This window comes from Carex rostrata, unplaced genomic scaffold (genome assembly GCF_964058835.1).
Source record: "Carex rostrata unplaced genomic scaffold, lpCarRost1.2 SCAFFOLD_42, whole genome shotgun sequence".
Taxonomy (NCBI): domain Eukaryota; kingdom Viridiplantae; phylum Streptophyta; class Magnoliopsida; order Poales; family Cyperaceae; genus Carex; species Carex rostrata.
Window position 1 is genome coordinate 117,084 of NW_027601196.1, and position 20,681 is coordinate 137,764.

A 20,681-nucleotide genomic window follows, 5' to 3' on the forward strand; every position below is an offset into this window, starting at 1 on the left:
ACTCAAAATCCTGCTGAGTCTGTTGAGTCTCCTCATTAAACCACGGCATATCTTGCTGAAAAAAATGGTTAATAAATGAAGTTTTGAAGACTCAATAAGTAAGTTATTATAAAAATACACGTACCACATCGTTTCCAAATCGCTGAAATGCTGCCTCAGGTGTCAGTGCAGACAAGATCTCTAAAAAATTCGGCTCTGGTGTGCTCATCGGCTCTGTAGAATCTACATCATCCATATACGCCAAATCCTCATATTTTGGAAGATCCGCTAGCCTCAGGATCTTGTCTAGCTGGTCGTTGTACCCAGCAACGACCACCGGGTGTGCAGACATACACAACATAATCTTCCCCATCTTCTTCCAACCTCTTGTGATCCCATATTTTGCATTTCTCAGAACTTGCTTGATGTTCATGAGTACCTGTGAATAAACCATTTGATCAATATTCTAAATTGTGAGTCAAGAGATGATCACTTGTAGGTTATTAATAAAATAAACTTACAATCTGTGCAGCCGGACCAGCGCTGGGGATGAAGCCGTACTGAGTAGATGTTGCGTCGTGTAGTGTATGAAGTGGTTTCCCATTGATCTCTGAGATCTGACCAAACATGTACACCTTAAATGCACAATTTTCCTGATACCACTGGCGGTATTGCTGGTCGTACTCCTCGAAAGCATAACTCTGAAATATGTCGGGAACCATGTCGTCCGGACTCATAGCCTCCAGTCGCTGGACATGCAGGGCGTGCTCCGTCCTCCAATCCTTCATCACCGTAGTGCACAGATCCTTGTGACACTCATACCAGGTATCCTCTGTGATAGGATCCGGGATTGGAAAATACTAAGCCATACCAAACTGTCTCATTACTTGTCCAGGGTAATGATGCTCAACAACTTGGTAATAAACAAGCGGTACCTGCAAATCATTTCATAGTCCAAGTGAATATTCTAAACTACAATTTTTTAAGCTAGAGAAATAAAAAAGAATAACTCGCACCTGAGCAAACCAGTATTGTCGCTCGCGTCTACAGATCGAAGGAAGCTTTGTTAAGAACGAGTGAGGCTCTTCATCTTCTTCAAAAACCTCGACGCGAAAATCATATGGCCTCCACTCGACATGTCGATCTAGAGTTATCTGCTCGAACTGAGTTCTGAAAAACTAAACTCCTGAAGGCTTGCCGTGCAGAGTTGCGACATAGGTCTTTCTAGAGCAGAATCTCTGAGCATACGTAGGACATGTCTCCTCATCCGGCCTACCCCAGTCTGGAGCCCAACCGAGATCTCGTGGTTGCGGACGACCAAATGGAAATCTTGTCCACGACCAATGCTGAAGGAGACCAATCGGACCGTAGATATTTTTCTTTTCGACCTATTTTCAATAATTTGTAGTTATTTTTAATACAATAACAAAAAATAATTATTAATATTACAATAAGAAGAGAAAATAATTTATACCCGGCACGCAGTACATAAACCTCGATACAGACACGCCAAGACCGCCGCACCCCAATTCATTTGTGGAGGGTCTGCCAAGTCCTTCAACCACCCCAGCATACAAGCAGGGACGGTGTTCCCAGAGGAATCTGGGAACAACCAACAAGAAAACAACTCCATGATGTAAGCCCTTGTCCACCGATCAATCATCTCCAAAGGTGCATTTTCTCGCAATTTTCCTCTATAAGTACGATTTAATTTTTAGTACAGAGTATGAAAACTACAATCAAATAATTACTATTAAAAATAAAGCTCACTTGAATGCCGCACACAAATAAGGAATACTAATATCATTCTTCGATAGACCCTTCAACCTCTTGAGGGTCCTTTCCTTCATCAGATTTGGGCCCAACAGGTCTTCAACTAACCGTGTGAAGTCCCCGTACTCCACACCCATCACAGCCTGTCCAGTAATAGGCAGTCCCCAGAGACAACTCACATCCTGGAGAGACACCGTAATCTCTCCAATAGGCATGTGGAATATGTGTGTCTTCGGCCGCCACCTTTCGACCAACGCAGATAGAAGCGCGATATCTGCAACAATGGGTGTCAACTGTGAGACATGCCACAGACCCAAACTCTTTAATGCGGGAGCGTATCAATTATCGTAGAGGATATTCATCTGATTGTTCCGCGTCGTCGTCAAGGTATGAGTCTGCATTCAATTTCATAACAAACAAACATATAACTTACCTATTTTATCAAAATGAAAATTTAAATTATTTGCCCAAAACGTAAACTTACATATGAGTTTATGATCTTGTGCTCGTTGAATTTATACCAGCAAAGAGGGCTGATACTCTCTTTCATCGTATTTGGAAATATGATACGAGCCAGTGATAAATCCAACTGTAAATCATCTTGCGTACGGTTTTCATTGCTAGCGCTGGTTGACGCCATACTAACATCAATTTTGTCAATTTTTCAAAAAATTATACAATCTACGGTAATTCAAAAAAATAAATTTCTGATTTGGTGCATTTCTACTCAATTTTGATATATTACAATTTTTGGACACTAGTCTAATTATTTAATCTAAATTGGTGCATTTCTAAATTGGTTTAAATTCTAAATTCTAAATTGGTGCCTTTTTAAATTGGTGCATTTCTAAATTGGTCTAAATACAATAATTGGTCTAAGTTCTAAATTAATCTAAATTATTAATTATAAATTAATTCATTTCTAAATTGGTCTAAATAAAATAAATGGTCTAAGTTGGACAATTCTAAATTTGTACATTTCTAAATTCTAAATCATAAATACAATTCTAAATTCTAAATACAATTCTATTCTAAATTGATCTAAATACACAAATATTACAATATACTACTATTTTGGTACCCTAAACCCTAAACCCAACTAAACTACTAAATAAAACAATTAAATTAAAAACTTTAACTAAAAAAATTAAATAAAAAAAAAACCTGTTTTTTCGGCTTTGTTTTGCGCTGGGGGAGAGGAGACCAGCTGGGATGGTAACAATCATACACCGCGCGACTTATATTGCAAATCAACCACGAACTCTAACCCAGGGTGCGAGCGGGTCAGCGTGCGGACCCATTACGCGTGCAGATCAGTCCACGTATCCAGGGAGAGTGCGGATCGGTCTGCATATTGGGTTAGAGTTCGGCTTTGAAATCCGTGCGCGGATTGAATTAGAGTTCATGGCGGAATCTTAATTCCGAATTAACGGATGATATTTAATTAATTCTGATTTATTCGGGTGACAACTAAAAAAAACGGCTGTTTTGTGAAAACGTTGTTGTACCAACTTTATTTACCCTAAACCCTAAACCCTGACAAAACGTTGCGTTAAATATAACGGAGAAATTAATTGATCGGAATGAAATATGAACCGTTTGATGGAACAACGGTCAAAATGAGAAAAGTCCATAGCATTTGATGTCGGAGCAAACGGGAATTGAATGGTAAAGATATTAACAGAGTATCTTTTACTTCATCCAGCGCACTAAGTCAGTTGATGGAATGCCGATTGTCTGCTCCGCTCTCTCTCTCTCTCTCTGCTCCTTTCCGTTCCATTGCAACGGCTCCGCTCTCTCTCTCAGCTTCATTCCAGCTTAAACCCTAAACCGCGATCGGAGAAGAGAGAGAGAGAGAGCGCGCAAGAGCGATCGGAGATGAGAGAGAGAGTGAGCGACCACCTTCTCTGGCGACGCGCCGACGTAAACCCTAGACCTAAACCCGATCTGCCATGGCAAGCAAAAGAGTCGTGCTGCTGTCCCTCTCCCAAGCAAGCAAAGAGCTCTCTTCTCTCTTCGTTCCGAGAAACTCCTCTCTTCTATTCGCCAAAAGAGGTGTCAGGTATGGCAATAGCTCTGTAATGTTCTCCTATTATCTCTGAATTTATCACTGATGTCATTTTTTCTAGGGTTTTGTGACCTGTTCTGGGAAAAATTGGATATTTACATTCTTAGGTTGCTGGTTTATGCTCTTTTGGTGCCTGCGTGCACAGTTACTGGTTTATTCTTAGGTTGCTGGTTTATGCTCTTTTTGGAAGCATTGAACAAAGTTAGGTCCTTTTATATTGCTGTAAAGGCTAGATCAGTCCCATCTACACCTAAGCGAAACCTTAGATGTATGCTAGGTACCTGATTTGTGTTTCTTTTCGGGCTATTTTGCCATGCTTTAGCCTCAATTATTACACCAAGACATTAAACAAAATAAAGGAGAGAATGGTAGGGACCAAATCGGTAGTATAGTTTTCTATTTTGCCTTGGCTGAAAGGGCATTTTATCATTTGGAGTATCTAATTATATAAATTATGTAATGAATTTTTGGTAGCATCTTTGATTTTGTGCTTCATGTGGAATACTTGTGCATGGTTTTCTATTTCTCCCTTAACAGGCGAAATCTGATATCAATAATGAAATTACGTGATGTCTAATCAGATAGCTTTTGTAGGCCTCCTCTTCCTTGAGGCCGCAGAGAGCATCAGTGAGATCAAAAGACAAGTCACCTAAACTTGAACAATTTACATCCTCTTGGTAAAAGGTGAAGTTCTTTTTTTTCTTCTTTCTTTCAAGAAAATTGCTTATTTTATACTTTTCTTTGATATACATAAACATTTAGTATTGCTTTTGCGCTGAACCAATATATTATTGTCAAAGGTGTATTGGCTTTCGATTGCTACCTAGAGGTCGCCAAAGAAGCAATGGCGAGTGAACCACATTCTCGTTTTTAAAAGCAAAAAAATCAGTGTCATTGTTTCTTAATTTTCTTTTTTGTTCTTTACTTAAAATTGTTTGTTGGTTCTCACATTTTCTCTAGAGGTGTGGATCATACTTCACAGCAGTACCATATGCTGAGCTATGGTGTGAAGAGCATTTCACTACCCTATCCCTCGGCTCACCCGATTTTTCTCATGAAGAGCTGGTTATTATTTTGGCCCTATTTTATTTTATATTTTTTTTTAGATGTGGAAAACTCAAAACAGTAGGCTGTGTTAATTGTGCATCAAAAAGCTAGATAATAAGTTGTTACATAGCAGTTGGTAATTGTACCAGGCTTTACCGGTATCTTTTTCTTCAAGGGGCTAGCTAGTATGTTTACTCTTGTATGTTTTCCTAACTCTGTTTACATATTTTGCTAGTTGCCTCCTCACATAGATGTATTAGTTGCAGCGTACAAGCAAATCAATGAACCAGATAACATCTATGGTATTGTACAAACTAACAAGGTTGGTCTTTAATTGAGTACTTGATCTATGTTTCTTTTTGTTCTTTTACAGCGCTTTGTCAGGGATAAATCAACCAAACTGGGACATGTATAAAGGTCTAGCGAGGTATCTTCAGAAAATTGGATGCACTCACATGCTTGATACGTACTGCCAGGGCTTGAAAATAGTCAAAAGATCGACCAAGTGACAGGAGAGCCGAAGTCTCTTGCTGCAGTGCAGGCCTTGCTTGCGGGCCAGGGCCCGCACAACACAACTGACATTCCTTGGGTTGCGCTCATTGGGCAGTCTGTTTGGCTCGCCTCAGCACAATCAGGCGGCTCAGCTGGGGCTGAAAATTCTCTAGAAACTGCCTGGCGGGCCGAGAGCGAGAGTCTGAAATCAATTTTGAGCGGGGCCCAACCAAGCAAGCTAGGGAGAGTGGCATTGGTGGATGTGTTGGGGAAGCAGATAAGGAACCGGATGAAAGTCAGGCTTCCAAATGTGCTCACTGGGTACGTTTCTTTATTAGTAAATGCAAGTTGAAAAATAATAAGAAATTTGCTTGACACTAGTTAGTTTGTCTGATTTCCCTGCTTGTTAGGAGTAGGCATGTCCATTTTTTTTTAGAAATTAATGTGAGCTGTTCAGGACAATAAATAGACGCTGAAATGTTTTTCACGGATTGAAAATAGTCAAAAGATAGCAAGATTAAGTGAATGATTAACCAAGTGAAATTGGAGTAAACCGCATTATAAAATTATATAATAAAGCATCTGTACTGGATCTTGACCCAATACACAAAGTCTTGTTGTCTTATTTCTCTATTAACAAGACAACTTTTGATTCTTCTTCTTTCTTTCATCAGTTTCTTAGGTGCCGGGAAGCTTGATCATGGCGAGGCTAAAGCTTCGAGAGATTTTGATGCCTAGGTGCAGTCTTCTTTTTAGTTAAAACTATTTACAAAAGCATCCTTACATTTGAAGAAATTATAAGTCTTACCATTATTTGCAAAGAGGTAAAAAATAGTCTGTGACTGTTAAATTGGATCTTCAATATGAGAAATTAGTTCATAGACCGTACAAAATTGGACGACTTATCTTGTAATTTTGAAATGCACCATTTTAGTAACTTCAAATTCCTATTACTTTTGCCATTGTTGTCTTTATATTGGTAACCTTGAATTAAGAGCTGAAATCTGACGACGTTTAGGAAGTTTGCTTTTGCATATTTCCTCCCAAATTTATATTAGCACAAAACTGAATTTCAAACAAATTTGATACAGAGTGGTGAAACCTTTTGATAGAGCGGATGCGTCCCCGAAGGAACTTTTGGAAAAAAAGTCTTGGAAGGTATGAGTACCTTAGATCAACCTTTTCATAATAAGAACTCTTTGTAAAGACCAACCTTTTCATAATAAGAACTCTTTGTAAAGACCAAAGTTCGTACGCTACATACTCCACATGCCATTTTTTTTAGGTGAATGAAAGCTTGTTCCCATGTGATCTATCTAAAGATACTTTGTTGATAGCCAAAGATGCAGTAGAAAAAGCAGTAAAATCATGGGGTAAGGCATCTTTGACTGAGTACTCTTGTGAAAAGGTATATATCACACTCTGTTACGATCATTTCTCTGTGCCTGGATATCGCAAAAGTAAATATGCAAAACAATTGTACAATCCCCTACAAAACACAGGACTCGTCACACATACCTTACAAAGCACGGAAATACTAAGAAGAAATATTGGAAGTAAGAGGAGTAGGTTTGATGAGTCTATTTCATATGTAAGGGGCCCACATGAGATGAGGTGATTGCAAAGCTGAGGGATGCCTTTACAAAAATTGTGGAAGAATACAAAGTATACACTGAAGAGGAGAAAAAGAAGGTAACCGTTCCATCTGATCTCCTTCTAAAGTTAATATGTTTTCATTTAGAGTAAAAGTTAATTTAAATTGCTTCTTTTTTATTTTTATTTTTGTTTTTGCAAGGTAATTGAAGCAGGTGGTCTCCATGTGGTTGGAACAGAGCGGCATGAGTCACGCCGAATTGATAATCAGGTAGTAATTTAGAGAATCTGAGGCAGATATATTCAATTAAAAACTAATTTACAGAAATATTCCATTAATAGTTTGCTTTTTGGTTGTTGTGCTAAGCTTCGAGGTAGAAGAGGTAGGCGAGGAGACCCTGGAAGCTCTTGTTTTTTCCTTAGCCTTGAGGATAACATCTTCCGTATCTTCGGTGGAGACCGCATTCAGGTTTGTTTCCCTCTCTTCTATGTATTTTTTTACATGTGTGCAATCGATCTAAATTAAGCTTCAATAAATTCACCTCTATGGTTACTGTCCGATTAGGTTAGTTGATTGGGTTGGAATCTTATTAATCTTCTGGTGTATCGGGTGGGGTCCATCCTGACTCATCAATGCTTAATTGTAACTTCTTCCCAATTTATCCATAAATAAATGAGAAAAAGAAATCTCTAACGAGTATCAGATGCTTGCTAAATTGACAATGTAGACCTGTTGAAAACTAAGCAGACCTGTCCCAATAATTAATTGAGTCTGACCTGTCCCTTTAGGTTGAGCTTGTGCTGCAGTTCTTTTTACCTTGTGATGGGTTGGGTTTGACCTGGCCTGATTTTATTATAATATTACCAACCTGACCAGACTGGTCGCCACCCCTACTTCAGCATATCAGTACTACCTAGGTAGCACCATAGATATGGTCAGTTGTATATGATCTGCCAATCATCATGGAAAGTAATAATGAGTCGTAGAACAAGTCACACACACGAAACACACACAGGGAGAAGAGAATGGTACACAATATTTAATTTTATTAACTACGTAGGGTCTAATGCGTGCTTTTAGAGTAGAAGATCTGCCAATAGAATCACAGATGCTGACAAAAGCCCTGGATGAGGCCCAGAGAAAAGTCGAGAATTGCTTCTTTGACATCAGAAAGCAGCTGTTTGAATTTGATGAGGTTTTGAACAGCCAGAGAGACCGTGTTTATGCTGAGCGGAGGCGGGCTCTTGTCTCTGACAGCCTCCAATCTCTTATTGTTGAATATGTAGAGCTTACCATGGATGACATTCTAGAGGTAATTAATACGTAAAATGTCATGAATGATGTATAAAATATAAAATTGTAGGAAGCATGCTAGGATACTCTTAGAAAACATAAAGATTGTCTCAAAACTACGTAATCAAGCAGACTTTCTTTTGTGCAAATAATTGAAAGAGAAGGAAACTAAATGTCTTTCTAAAGTCAGGGATTTGTTTACTTTATTTATTTTAAGATTTCTTTATTTAAGAATATAAAACAAACGAACATCTGGGATTATTATGGTTTTGTAATGAGGATTGTATGTTTTTTTCTTTACTTTTTTTTCCCTTGTGTGTTTTTCGGCACATATATTTCTTGCCTAAAAAGTTAATTTTTTATTTTTTGCAAGCTAGGTAAATATTGGTATTGATACACCTAGAGAAAACTGGGATCTAGAGAAGCTGATTGCAAAACTTCAACAGTAAGTTTTATTACACTGACAAATTAGATTTTTTCTTTCTTATTTGGGTATAAGTCTAAATATAAAAATTAGAGAACTGGCAAGGATTTCAATTTGTTTACAGAAGGTAGCAGAATTGGGTCACTGCTAACTTTAGGGTCACTGTTGAAACCTGAAAGGAATCATTGCTAACATTTGGGATTGATTTGTGTCTTTAGTTAGCATCCACAGAAGATCGAAAAAGAGTCGAATGGTATTGCAATCTTTCAGACTCTTTCCTCTATAACATATATGCTAGCTTATTTAATTTGATATGTCAGTTTCGGATGAAGGTGAGACTTAAATCAACCCCGGACATTTAGCAATGGTTCTGTTTGAAGTTCTAAAAGGACCTGAATTCTAGTAAATCCTGTTCTTAGTATTGCTGTAAAAGAAAATTGAAAACCTTACCTATTCCATAATTTTAATAGCAAGTCTTTTCTATAATATTTATTCAGTTTATTATCGTGGACTGTCTTGAGATGAATTAAACATTATTGTATTAAGGTATTGCTATCTATTAAATGACTTGATGCCTGAGTTGATCGCATTTAAGTGCTCAACATACGAGGAATTACAACAGTACCTTTGTCTCAGGTGGTGTTAAGCATACCTTACAACAGTTCAAGGTTTTTTTTGGAAATACTTTTTCCTTGCCATTCTGAAAAGGTATTTATAATTTTTATTTTCAGGAGCTCATTGAGAAACAGGCACCTGGTTTGATGAGAGAGGCTGAGAGATTCCTTATCTTGAGCAATATTGATAAATTGTGGAAAGAACATTTACAACCTCTGAAATTGGAGTAAACCGCATTATAAAATCATATAATATAGCATCTGTGTAAGAGGTCCTATTTTACCGCTCATGTTTCCCATCAGTCTTAAGCATTATTGAACAGCTTAAATTACTATCATTTTTCTTCATGAAAGTAATCGTAAAGATCCTAATGATTTCTATTTGAAATCTTTCTGTTTTCATTCCAAAATTGAAAATATATGCTAACAGATAAAGTAGTGCATACAATAGAATAGCTCATGCAATTGACATGAAAATTAACTTTATCATTTATTTCATATGGCAAGGAGTTTACTCATGCCATTGAAGCCAAGCAGGTAGCTGCTCAGGAGGCGGAGCGTGCCAAGTTCATTTTTGAAAAGGCTGAGCTGGACATGAAGAGTGCTATTATTAGAGCTGAGGTGCATTGTCTTTTTCCTTTATTCTTATTTATCTTTTATTATTTTTGTTGTTTAGTGAGTTTATGGTACCATACATAGCGCGGAGGATTGGTCTATACTATGGATCAGTATTTTTATTTTTAAAGTTCAAATAGTTGATCTAAACCTTTCAACATATCTCCATATGAATTGTTTTTTAATTTTTAACAGTTTTTTTTACTATTTTTTCAGATAGGTAGAAATCACTTCAGCTAAATATTCTAGACCATTCACAAGTAGTAATTTTCTACCTTTTTAAAAAAATTCTAGAAAATGTAAAATTTAGTCTACAAGTACAAATTCATATGGAGATAATAGAGGCATGAAGGCAGTTAGAGCAGTTAGATTAGTTGGACTAGATTTGGTCATGTAACTGCAAGTAGTTAGATCAATGAGATGAATGTAATTACAATAAAACCAGTGAGTTGTAGCCTATATAAACAGCCAATTGTAATCTGTTGAATCATAATAGAAAGAATTCATTTCATTCAACATTTCTCTTCTCGTTTAGGAGATCATGATGAACGGTTTAGATTGACTATTTGAACTTTGAAAATGAAAATATTGATTCATAGTACAAACCAATCCGCGCTATGCATAGTAAGTATTACCATAGGGGTCTTTGTTGTTTGGGATAAGCTTTCAGTTACTTTGGTTGTTTTTGTGACTTGTTCTTTTTAGATAATAAGCATTACACATTGCATTTGATTATAATTTTACCTACTTAATCTAATCATTTTTCTTGGAATTTATTGTTATGAGGGGACGCACAATGGCTATTAGTAAGCAGGTAGAATTGAAGCTTCGAATTGATACGGCTGCCGGTGGGGAATGTGCTACGTCTGCTTTTGCAAAAAGAAAAATTCTTCCAGCTCTCACAATAGATTGGTCGGAATCAAATAAATGACAGGTGGGGTTTATGTGAGAAGAGTGAAAAAAAGTTTAATAGTAAGAGAAAATTGAGTATTGGTGTCTATATTCACTACCTTAAAGCCACTGTAGTATATTGAAACGATTTAGGCAAGTATTTCTCAGTAATATTAACCTATTCTACTGGAACCACTTGGTACCATAGGCGTGTATGTTAGTGCTGGTATTTGTTCCATCCTCTTTTGGCTCTTTCCATTATTATCCGAGTCTTCATAATTGATTGTAAGGGTGGTGAATCAGGATGATTGGTGTAGACACAGATACACCCTCTATGAATCATGCCATCAGATACCTTCATGGTAAGCTGTTCTATGATAACACATAACAGAACTTCAGTAATGTCAGTGTAATGTACTCTTTAAAGCAAGAATTTACCATGCATACTCTTATTGTTGTTTACATTATATCCTAGAAATCATTAATAGTTCCTCGGTGCCAGAATATTTTTTTCTTCCTCAGTTCTGTGAAAATTGAAAAACAATGAATGGGAGGGATATATGTGAAATTTTTATTCTTTAAAGGGTCTATAAGAAATTCATTGTTTCACAATGTTGTGCGTTGTATTTGATTACTGTAAGGTACACATTACTTTTCCTAAACTATTTTGTTGTCATATTTTAGAGACATGGTTTTAGGATAGATCTGGCTTCCATGCTAGCTGATCTAAAACCTCGATTTCTCAGGTTTCCAGGTCAAAATTTTAATTATCTTTTCTTATATCTTAATTTTAATGAACAAACTAACATCATTGGGTTTTGTCAGATGGCTGCAAATTCAGAGTTCTTCGGAGCTAGTTTGTGTTTAATTTCTCAATTTTTTTTCTTCTTAAAATGAAATAGCAGCTTGTCATGTGAAGTACCTGACTTGTAAATTCCTGATGCGGGTCCGGGTCCGGGCGGGTCTGGGCGGGTTTGGGTCCGGGTTTCGGGGATAAGTGCGGGTTTAGTCCAGTTCGGATCCGGTTCTTCACGGTTCAGTCCTGGTTTATATGGTTCCACGGGTGAGTCCGGCTCGGGTTTGGGCAGGTCTAGTGAAATAAATCGACCCAAATCCTTTCTAGACCTGTCTCTTGATCCGGTACTGTTTGGTCCGGGTCTGTTTTTTTTCAATGCACTATTAAGGAATAGTGTATTTTAGGATGGCTTAGGGTTCAGGGTTTTTGACTTCTAAAGGTTTTATTTTTTTTATAGTTTTTTTAGTGTTTTTTAGGGGTTTTAAAGGTTTAGGGTATTATATATTTTTTTAGGGTTTTGGCTCTTTCTATATATATTTTTATGGTTTTTATGATTTTTGGTTTAGTTTTTATTAGGGCTTTAAGGTATATAATTTTTTAGGGTTTTGGTTATATATGTGTGTGTGTGTGTGTGTGTGTGTGTGTGATTTTTGGTATAGTTTTATCAGGGTTTTTGGCTTGGTTTTGGATTAAGGGTTTATTTTCAGGGATTTAAAGTGTTTCTAAGCGTTTATGGTTTAGGCGTTTTAAGGTTTAGGGTTTACCTTTATGAATTTTAAGTGTTTTTAAGGGGTTTGGGGATTAGCATGATAAATTGTTAATTTGTCATTTCCTTGCGCTAAATTTTTAAAATTTTGGGGTTATTGTTGGTTATTGGGTTCAATATTGGGCACATGATAATTGATAAGCTATCATGCATACTCCATCGTTGTACGTCGTTTTCTGTGATTCGTGATTGATATGTCCTTTATCGCGGTCACACTCTCAGCCCACACCCTTTTAGGGTACAATACAATATTTTCTCATCTTTCTCAAAGTTGGTTGTTTTGGTTTGTATCCAAGGAACAGGCTACAATAATACTTAATTGCCAACCATGACGGACTTGAAAATTTAACCAGATATACGAACATATATATAAATTCATGAAATGAAGAATAAGCTCATAGAAATTATATCTGATTTGCTAAGTCTAACACTTATATATATGCACTTGACTCGGGTCAGCCTCATCTTTGAGAACATCTAATTATTCAATAAACAAATTTATTCACCACAACACCCAGAATATAGTTATTTCACTTGCAAATGAGGCCCAAATTTTCCAATTTTTTCCAATTTTTGCAAGTGCATTCAGAGGATACTGAGATATTTTTACAACTAGGGACCCAACCTAAAGCTTATCGTGATAAATAAGTAAAATTTCTATTAACAACGAATCTGCCCTTCAAAAATCAAGACACTTGGTTCCCTGTGAACTGGTACAGTTGAATACCATAAAACAATTGATCATGTACTCCCCTATATATACACACAAATCATTCTATATACGTATCACTACTTTTTATTATAAAACTGGTGCAAGTACTAAAAAACACAGAAAGGGCAGTGGAAGAAGAAATGTTATTAAATTAGCATTATAGCCTAACATGACAATTTGGTTTACATGCTGTAAGTATTAAAACATACATATCAATGAGAATTTAAAAACTTATTACAAAAAGAAACTCCATGAATTGCTTCGTACAGGTAAAAATATATTGAGGCTATGGTACTATGCATAGCGTCCATTGGTCCACTTTGAATATGTACTTATAAACCGTTCAACCTGGTTTTTATATGAATATTTACTTGTAAATTGAAGTTTACATTTTTGAGATATTGAACAAATTGTGTGACTTCAAAGGAAAATTTATATAAAAAATACAAGCACCGACCATCATTTTGTGAACAGTTCAAATTCCCGATAGTTATAAATTGAAGACACCACACTACAATTAAAAAATAAATCAATTCAAACCCTTTCACAAAATTTGGTTGTCAAAATACCTTAATTATTTTGTCACGTCTTTAATTTTTGTATAGATAATGAAAGAGATAATTGTTTTATTATATTATAAAAATATATTAACATTTTATATATTGTTTTATTTTATCTATGCTTAAATTTTATTGACAATTTAATTTAAAAAAATAATTGGCAATTAACATTTATCTTTATTTTTACAAAATCACTAAAGAAAATGGCATTATTACTTATATAAATTAAACGTGAATTGACCATAAAATATACTAATTAAATGCAAATAATCGTGGTCAATGACAAGTGCCTTATGATTAAAAAAATAACAATCTAAACTAACACTATAATAAAAAAAATGTACACAGACTATGGTAAAATTATTTGCACCTAATTTAAAATGATAGGATATCTCATAAATTTCTCGGTATCATATTGAATTGACAAAATTTGGAATTATCAATATAATCTTATTTAATAAAATAACACAACAAAATCTAGCTAAGGTTTCATACCAGTCTATTTTAATTTTGTTGTATTATTTAATAAAATAATACAACAAAATGTAACTGTCATCCACCAATTAATACAAATTAATTCAACTTTTCAACTTGTGATCAGAAAACGAAAAAATATAATATAAATTTGTGAAGACACCAGAAAACTAGAGTAGAATTAATGCAAGTAAGACCAATGTCAATATCATTGGAGACCGATAATCAATGTATACAATATTAATGTATTTATATGATATAATAAAATCTTTTGTTTTTGGGATAGCTTTATTTTTTTTTTAAAGTTTTATGGAAATACAAATAATGAACATTGCAGTATATTTATTTCTATTTTACATTTAATCTAGAAAATTAAATAATGTACAAGATACACAAAAAAGAATTTAGGTAAAATAACATAGTTTTATATACTTAACTTTTAAGAAAAGAAAATTTTAATTTTCTTTTTTACCTTGTCATTACAAATAAATGAGGGTATGGACCTTTATTTTTTTCAATTAGCGCATTTTGACAAATCTGAGAGATATAATTTGATTTTTAGAGATTTGATTTGATTATGCATAGATTTGGTATTAATTATCTGCAACGGCCTTTTTTTTTCCACCGCCTCGCCAGATGCTTGTTAAACAAACCTCTCCAGCGCTTTTTTCCCAAAATCCCAAATCGAGCTGGCCTTCTCTCTTTCATCACGAAAACAAAATTTTCTCTTTCAAATACTCCTCTCCTCTCCTCTCCTCTCCTCTCTAGCGTTTTTTCCCAAAATCCCAAAATCGAGTTCGCCGCCTCAGCCTCACTTACCTCACCCCTCTCCCTCCCCTTCCCACCAGTTCAAACCTCACCCTGACCTCGTAGGGGAGAAGAAGTGAAACATTTCTAAACTATGTTCTTCCGCTACAGCACGCTCGCTACTGGCCTCTACTTGTACCCTGTGCTACGACACTTCTTTACCTCAATCATCGCTTTAGGGTTTCCAGCTCCACCGGTGAAAAATTCAAATCAGGTGAGGTCTTGGTCCAGAGAGAGCCCACTGGAGGCGTCCCAGTTATTGTTAAAATTCACAAGGTTGAGGAAGAGGTCCAAGAGGAGGAGCCAGGTAAGTGCTGGTTGAAGGGGCTGCAAAAGCAATACAAGCTTATTGGTGCCACCTCTCTCGCCTTCATCATATGCAACATGGACAAGGTAAACAAATAGAGTCACAGAAAAATCATGCATTCTTGGTACCACTCGGTTTCAGGCATCTAAAGCATTGTTGACAATTTTAGGTGAATTTGATCATTGCAATAATTCCAATGTAACACCAATTTGGGTGGAATTCAACCACAGCAGGATTGGTGCAATCCTCTTTCTTCTGGGGCTATGCTCTCAGCCAATTACCTGGTGGTTGGCTTGCCAAATTATTTGGGGAAGGTATGTTTTATTGAAGATCAAATAATCAATTAGAGATCAATTAGTCTTAATAATCATGCGTGTACATACTCTACCTTTTCTTTTACAGTATCCTAGGCAACTACTAGTTTCCATTGAACATAAACTGTACAGTTTTATTACACATAACTTGATCATTCTCTCCTCCAACATGCCTAAACTACCCCTAATTGGTCATTGTCCTAAGTGCACCAAGGTGTTTCATGAACTTAATTTCAAAATCGTTGGATCGGGTTTGAAGAAAAAACAAATTTCTAACAAGTTGATCTTGATATGCTTCAAAAACTGCACATTTTTGTTCAAATTTACAGAAAAGTGCTGGAAGTAGCCATGGTAGTATGGTTGTTGGCTACTGCCATTGTGCCAGTGGTCGCAGGGTTTATGCCTGCACTTCTTTTGTCAAGAGGTTTGGTAATCTCTTCTTTCACCTATTGCTTGTGTGTTTCTGTGGAACCTACCAAAAAACCAGAAGAAAATTTATGAAACTAATTAACTGAGACCAACGATTACCCAAACCAGCAGTAGATATTACATTACTGGTAAATTACAAAGTATGTACTCCTGCTTATGTAATGAAAGATAATTTCCAAAGTTTCGGAGTCTTGCTTTCTTCTTTTTTGTCTGTTTGATCTATTTATTTATGCATTTATATATTCAGGTAGGTATAGGAGAAGGTGTTTCACCATCAGCTGCAACTGATCTGATTGTCTGGTCAGACCCTGCAGGACGAAACTTTTCTTTTTCTTCATTCTTTTATCATGAATATTGGTTCGATTTGTTCATCTTGTTTTTTTCTTAAAACCATTCCATTTTATTTTTTATTTATACGTAGGTCTATTTCATTGGAAGAGCACTCCAGGGCTGTTGCAATAGTGTTTGGTGGACTCAGTATTGGAAGTGTTTTGGGGTACTTTTTTTTAATTATTATTACTTTTTTAATTTTAAATAATTTTACCTAATCTAATATCTTATTTGAATACCAGGAATTTGATATGAATTTTGTCCATATTGTTATGATTGTAGACTATTGTTAGCTCCCTCAATTATTCATAATTTCGGATGGGAATCAGTCTTCTTTGCATTTGGGCTTGTAGGTATTATCTGGTAAGTAAAGTTTAACTTCAAGTCTTTACTATAGAGAATAGTTTTATCTTTTATTGAACATATAATAGAGAACTTTATTTTCATATTAACTTTTCTCTGATCTCACAAAAAAGGAGGTAAAATCTATTCACAAAAAAGGGGTGACAAGAAGGGAAGGGTGACTTTTGATTTGTTTTCTTAAATTGAATATATCATCCCCTGTGCGAATATAAATATAGGTGCTTGATATTTGAGCTTGTAAAGGAAGACCAATCAATGGTTAATATAGAAGAGCTATTTAGTAAGTCACAATCCTGATGGTCTTTTCTTGTAACATTGTAAAATCACGTTATTGCATAAAATTCACTATTTTTTTTTTTCACTTTGTGAGCAGAAATAAATGGTGATGTGTCTTTGGAAGGATCTTCGGATACATCTCTAAAAGAAATGGGCAATTCGCTAAAGGTTGTCTACATCTTAAATATATAGTTCAGTAAACCAAGTTGCTCGTAGATTAAATTTTAGTTTAATTAAAATTAAATAGGAGGTACCATGGAAGGCATTTTTCAAAAGCGAGGCAGTATGGGCTATGATATATGCTCACTTTTGTGGAAGCTAGGGCCACTACACGTCTCGCTTGGTTGCCTACCTTTTTAGGTACATCTTTTTTTTTTGCTTTTCATTTTTTTAATCTGTGCCCAGCTTGTTGGTAAATAGAGGGCATAATACCACTTACCAATACTAATGGTGCTTCTGGAGACATGACCGTACATGTACACACTTGAGTCAGACCATACTTGGCCCGACAGGACAAGAGGTGATTTACCATTTCTGGTTAAGCCTCTCAAAGTTTCTTTTGTATATTTTTTATTAAATTAAGTTGCAATTTATTTTCTGACATTGATTTCCATGTGATAAAGATTGGATTGCTAACTAGGACTGATTTGGAAATTTCTTTCATTATTTTGTTGCAAGTTATATGAAAGCATTTGGTATTTGATAGATTCAGCATTAGTTCACAACTTAGGATTAGGATAGACTTAAATAAGAAAGTCTAGATATATATATTTAGGCCTAATTGATACTGAAATTTATAAGCCTGAATTTGGGTCTGGTTTTCTTTTGAATTCACTGCTTAAACTGAGGTACCTTATAAATTGTTAATGGTACATGGCACTAGTTGTATCTAATTTAACTATAATGTTATTTTAACAAATCGTGTTGTAATGAACTAATAAGGTAACTGAAAACACCTATCTTGGTACAATATTGAGACCAGTTGCTCATAGTTGAAGCCTTTGAGCAGCATTGCATTTTCCATTTATGCCATCACCTCATAATTTGAACTGTGCCTTAGAGCTAAATATGTGTGTCGAGCATCTTCATGTGTTATGGTGTTATATTTACAGTCTATCCATATAGCTGGAACAAAGGAAAAAAGGTTCAGTTGCTGCATTTATTTCTAATATTTTATGGAAGGCTACAAAGTCGGTACCTATACTAGGTACAATCTCTGTCTTTTCTTTCAAATTAACCTAGTAACCAAACTATTAATGAATTTACAGTTATAACTTATAACCTTCTCGTGCAGCCCGCACATAATGACAATTAGGGAGCGCATTTCAATAGGAAAAGAAGGCAAACCTATCCAATCTGATATGTTAAGCAATATTTTTCAACAAGTCAAGGGTAAAATTGATGATTCAATAGCTTCTGAAAATGGAGCCCTTTCTCATTTTGAGGTAGCTTAGGCAAATATTTTTAACCAAATCTGATGCCTTCAATATTTTGTCTACTTATTGGATTATACATGACGTGTAACATGTTACTAGATTGTGGCACTTAAGATCTCAATTTTGTTCATACATTTTCTTACTGCACTTTTTGTTATGGTCTAAAACTCCAAATAATTTGTTTATCTAGGTGTTCACAGCTCTTGCTTTTCATGTTTTCTCTCATGAGATGGTTGATATTGTGATCATAGAAGTACTTAACCTTATGAACTAAATTTCTATTGCATTAGATAGCTGAGAAATTGCTGGCTTGTTTGCTTGCTTACCATTAGATGTGCAGTTTCGTATACCTGTCCGGTAGAAGTCAGCCAAAGCTGACTTGGCCATGACTTGTTAGTTATTTCTGTTTTATCATCCCATGCAACTGAATTTAATTTTTGTTATATTTTAATTTAAGTGCTTTTCTTGAAGTGAATATTTGAAGGGAGGAGTTCGCGGCACTGAGCTGAGAAGCACAACTGAATGGCATTGATTTCGAAGGTAACTAAACTGCAAATCTGTTTGGTTTGATTCAGGTATTCTTCTTTAAAGATTTTACGGAAGGTACGTTTCAATTATTGTTGTTTACTATTTTTTATCTTTTTTCTGTTGCATTAGATAGCTGAGGAATTGCTGGCTTGTTTGCTTCCTCCCAATTAGATGTGCAATTTCGTGTACCTGTCCGGTAAAAGTCAGCCAAAGCTGACTTGACCGTGACTTGTTAGTTATTTCTATTTTATCATCCCATGCAACTGCATTCATTTTTTGTTGTATTTTAATTTAAAGGCTTTTCTTGTGACAGATTGATGGAAGATGAGAGAATATTTGAAGGGATGAGTCCGCAGCAGCTGAGTTGAGAAGCACAACTGGATGGCATTGATTTCGAAGGTAACTAAACTGCAAATCTGTTTGGTTTGATTCAGGTATTCTTCTTGCCAGATTTTATGCAAGGTACGTTTTAATTATTGTTGTTTACTATTTTTTACCTTTTTTCAGTTGCATTAGATAGCTGAGGAATTGCTGGGTTGTTTAATTGCTTCCCATTAGATGTGCAGTTTCGTGTACCTGTCCGGTAGAAGTCAGCCAAAGCTGACTTGCCCGTAACTTGTTAGTTATTTCTGTTTTATCATTCCATGCAATTGAATTCACTTTTTGTTGTATTTTAATTTAAGGGCTTTTCTTGTGACAGATTGAAGGAAACTGATGGAATATTTGAAGGGAAGAGTCCGCGACAGTTGAGATGAGAAAAACAGCTGGAGGGCATTGATTTCGAAGGTAACTAAACTGTAAATCTGTTTGGTTTGATTCAGGTATTCTTCTTGCAAGATTTTATGGAAGGTATGTTTCAATTATTGTTGTTTACCATTTTTTACCTTTTTTCTGTTGCATTAGATAGCTGAGGATTTACTGGCTTGTTTGCTTGCTTCCCATTACATGCGCAGTTTCGTGTACCTGTCCGGTAGAAGTCAGCCAAAACTGACTTGGCCGTGACTTGTTAGTTATTTCTGTTTTATCATCTCATACAACTCAATTCACTTTTTGTTGTATTTTAATTTAAGGGCTTTTCTTGTGGCATTTTGAAGGAAGCTGAGGTAATATTTGAAGGGAGGAGTCCGCGGCAGCTGAGCTGAGAAGCACAACTGGACGGCATTGATTTTGAAGGTAACTAATCTGCAAATCTGGTTGGTTTGATTCAGGTATTCTTCTTGCCAGATTTTATGAAAGGTACGTTTCAATTATTATTGTTTTTTATTTTTTACCTTTTTTCTGTTGCATTAGATAGCTGAGTAACTGCTGGCTTGTTTGCTTGCTTCCCATTAGATGTGCAGTTTCGTGTACCCGTCCGGTAGAAGTCAGTCAAAGCTGACTTGGCCGTGACTTGTTAGTTATTTCTGTTTTATCATCCGATGCAACTGAATTCACTTTTTGTTGTATTTCAATTTCAGGGCTTTTCTTGTGGCATTTTGGAGGAACCTGAGGTAAAATTTGAAAGGAGGAGTCCGCGGCAGCTGAGCTGAGAAGCACAACTGGACGGCATTGATTTTGAAGGTAACTAAACTGCAAATCTGTTTGGTTTGATTCAGGTATTCTTCTTACCAGATTTTATGCAAGGTGCGTTTCAATTATTGTTGTTTACTATTTTTTACCTTTTTTCAGTTGCATTAGATAGCCGAGAAATTGCTGGCTTGTTTGCTTGCTTCTCATTAGATGTGCAGTTTCGTGTACCTGTCCGGTAGAAGTCAGCCAAAGCTGACTTAGCCGTGACTTATTAGTTATTTCTG

The 20,681-nt window shown here is 35.7% G+C and overlaps 2 protein-coding genes across 8 annotated transcripts; both read left to right on the forward strand.

The window, feature by feature from the left end:
- The first annotated feature begins 3,480 nt into the window (after positions 1-3,480).
- Positions 3,481-11,746, forward strand: LOC144549934 (protein translocase subunit SecA, chloroplastic-like). Of its 5 annotated transcripts, XM_078298504.1 has the most exons (15): positions 3,482-3,814; positions 4,415-4,504; positions 4,781-4,885; positions 5,241-5,680; positions 6,034-6,097; positions 6,451-6,517; positions 6,645-6,767; positions 6,956-7,051; positions 7,155-7,223; positions 7,295-7,421; positions 8,014-8,265; positions 8,624-8,691; positions 9,402-9,549; positions 9,792-9,905; positions 10,686-11,746. In XM_078298504.1, exons 9-13 carry the CDS (start codon positions 7,177-7,179, stop codon positions 9,430-9,432), a joined length of 525 nt encoding a protein of 174 aa, XP_078154630.1. In that variant the 5' UTR covers positions 3,482-3,814; positions 4,415-4,504; positions 4,781-4,885; positions 5,241-5,680; positions 6,034-6,097; positions 6,451-6,517; positions 6,645-6,767; positions 6,956-7,051; positions 7,155-7,176; the 3' UTR covers positions 9,433-9,549; positions 9,792-9,905; positions 10,686-11,746. The 5 variants fall into 5 exon arrangements, with proteins under 5 accessions (XP_078154627.1, XP_078154629.1, XP_078154631.1 ...); XM_078298501.1 differs by lacking the exon at positions 9,402-9,549 and adding an exon at positions 9,217-9,378 and having other exon boundaries at positions 3,481-3,814; positions 9,792-11,746; XM_078298503.1 differs by having other exon boundaries at positions 3,481-3,814; positions 9,402-9,556; positions 9,792-11,746.
- A 3,120-nt stretch (positions 11,747-14,866) lies between these two features.
- Positions 14,867-20,297, forward strand: LOC144549935 (putative anion transporter 5, chloroplastic). Of its 3 annotated transcripts, none has more exons than XM_078298506.1 (14): positions 14,867-15,298; positions 15,382-15,526; positions 15,856-15,955; positions 16,203-16,255; positions 16,377-16,451; positions 16,568-16,648; positions 16,867-16,928; positions 17,022-17,092; positions 17,172-17,284; positions 18,037-18,131; positions 18,219-18,369; positions 18,832-18,900; positions 19,202-19,350; positions 19,589-20,297. In XM_078298506.1, exons 1-9 carry the CDS (start codon positions 15,283-15,285, stop codon positions 17,244-17,246), a joined length of 678 nt encoding a protein of 225 aa, XP_078154632.1. In that variant the 5' UTR covers positions 14,867-15,282; the 3' UTR covers positions 17,247-17,284; positions 18,037-18,131; positions 18,219-18,369; positions 18,832-18,900; positions 19,202-19,350; positions 19,589-20,297. The 3 variants fall into 3 exon arrangements, with proteins under 3 accessions (XP_078154632.1, XP_078154633.1, XP_078154634.1); XM_078298507.1 differs by having other exon boundaries at positions 19,202-19,287; positions 19,589-20,124; XM_078298508.1 differs by having other exon boundaries at positions 18,219-18,316; positions 19,589-20,124.
- Positions 20,298-20,681: the final 384 nt, after the last annotated feature.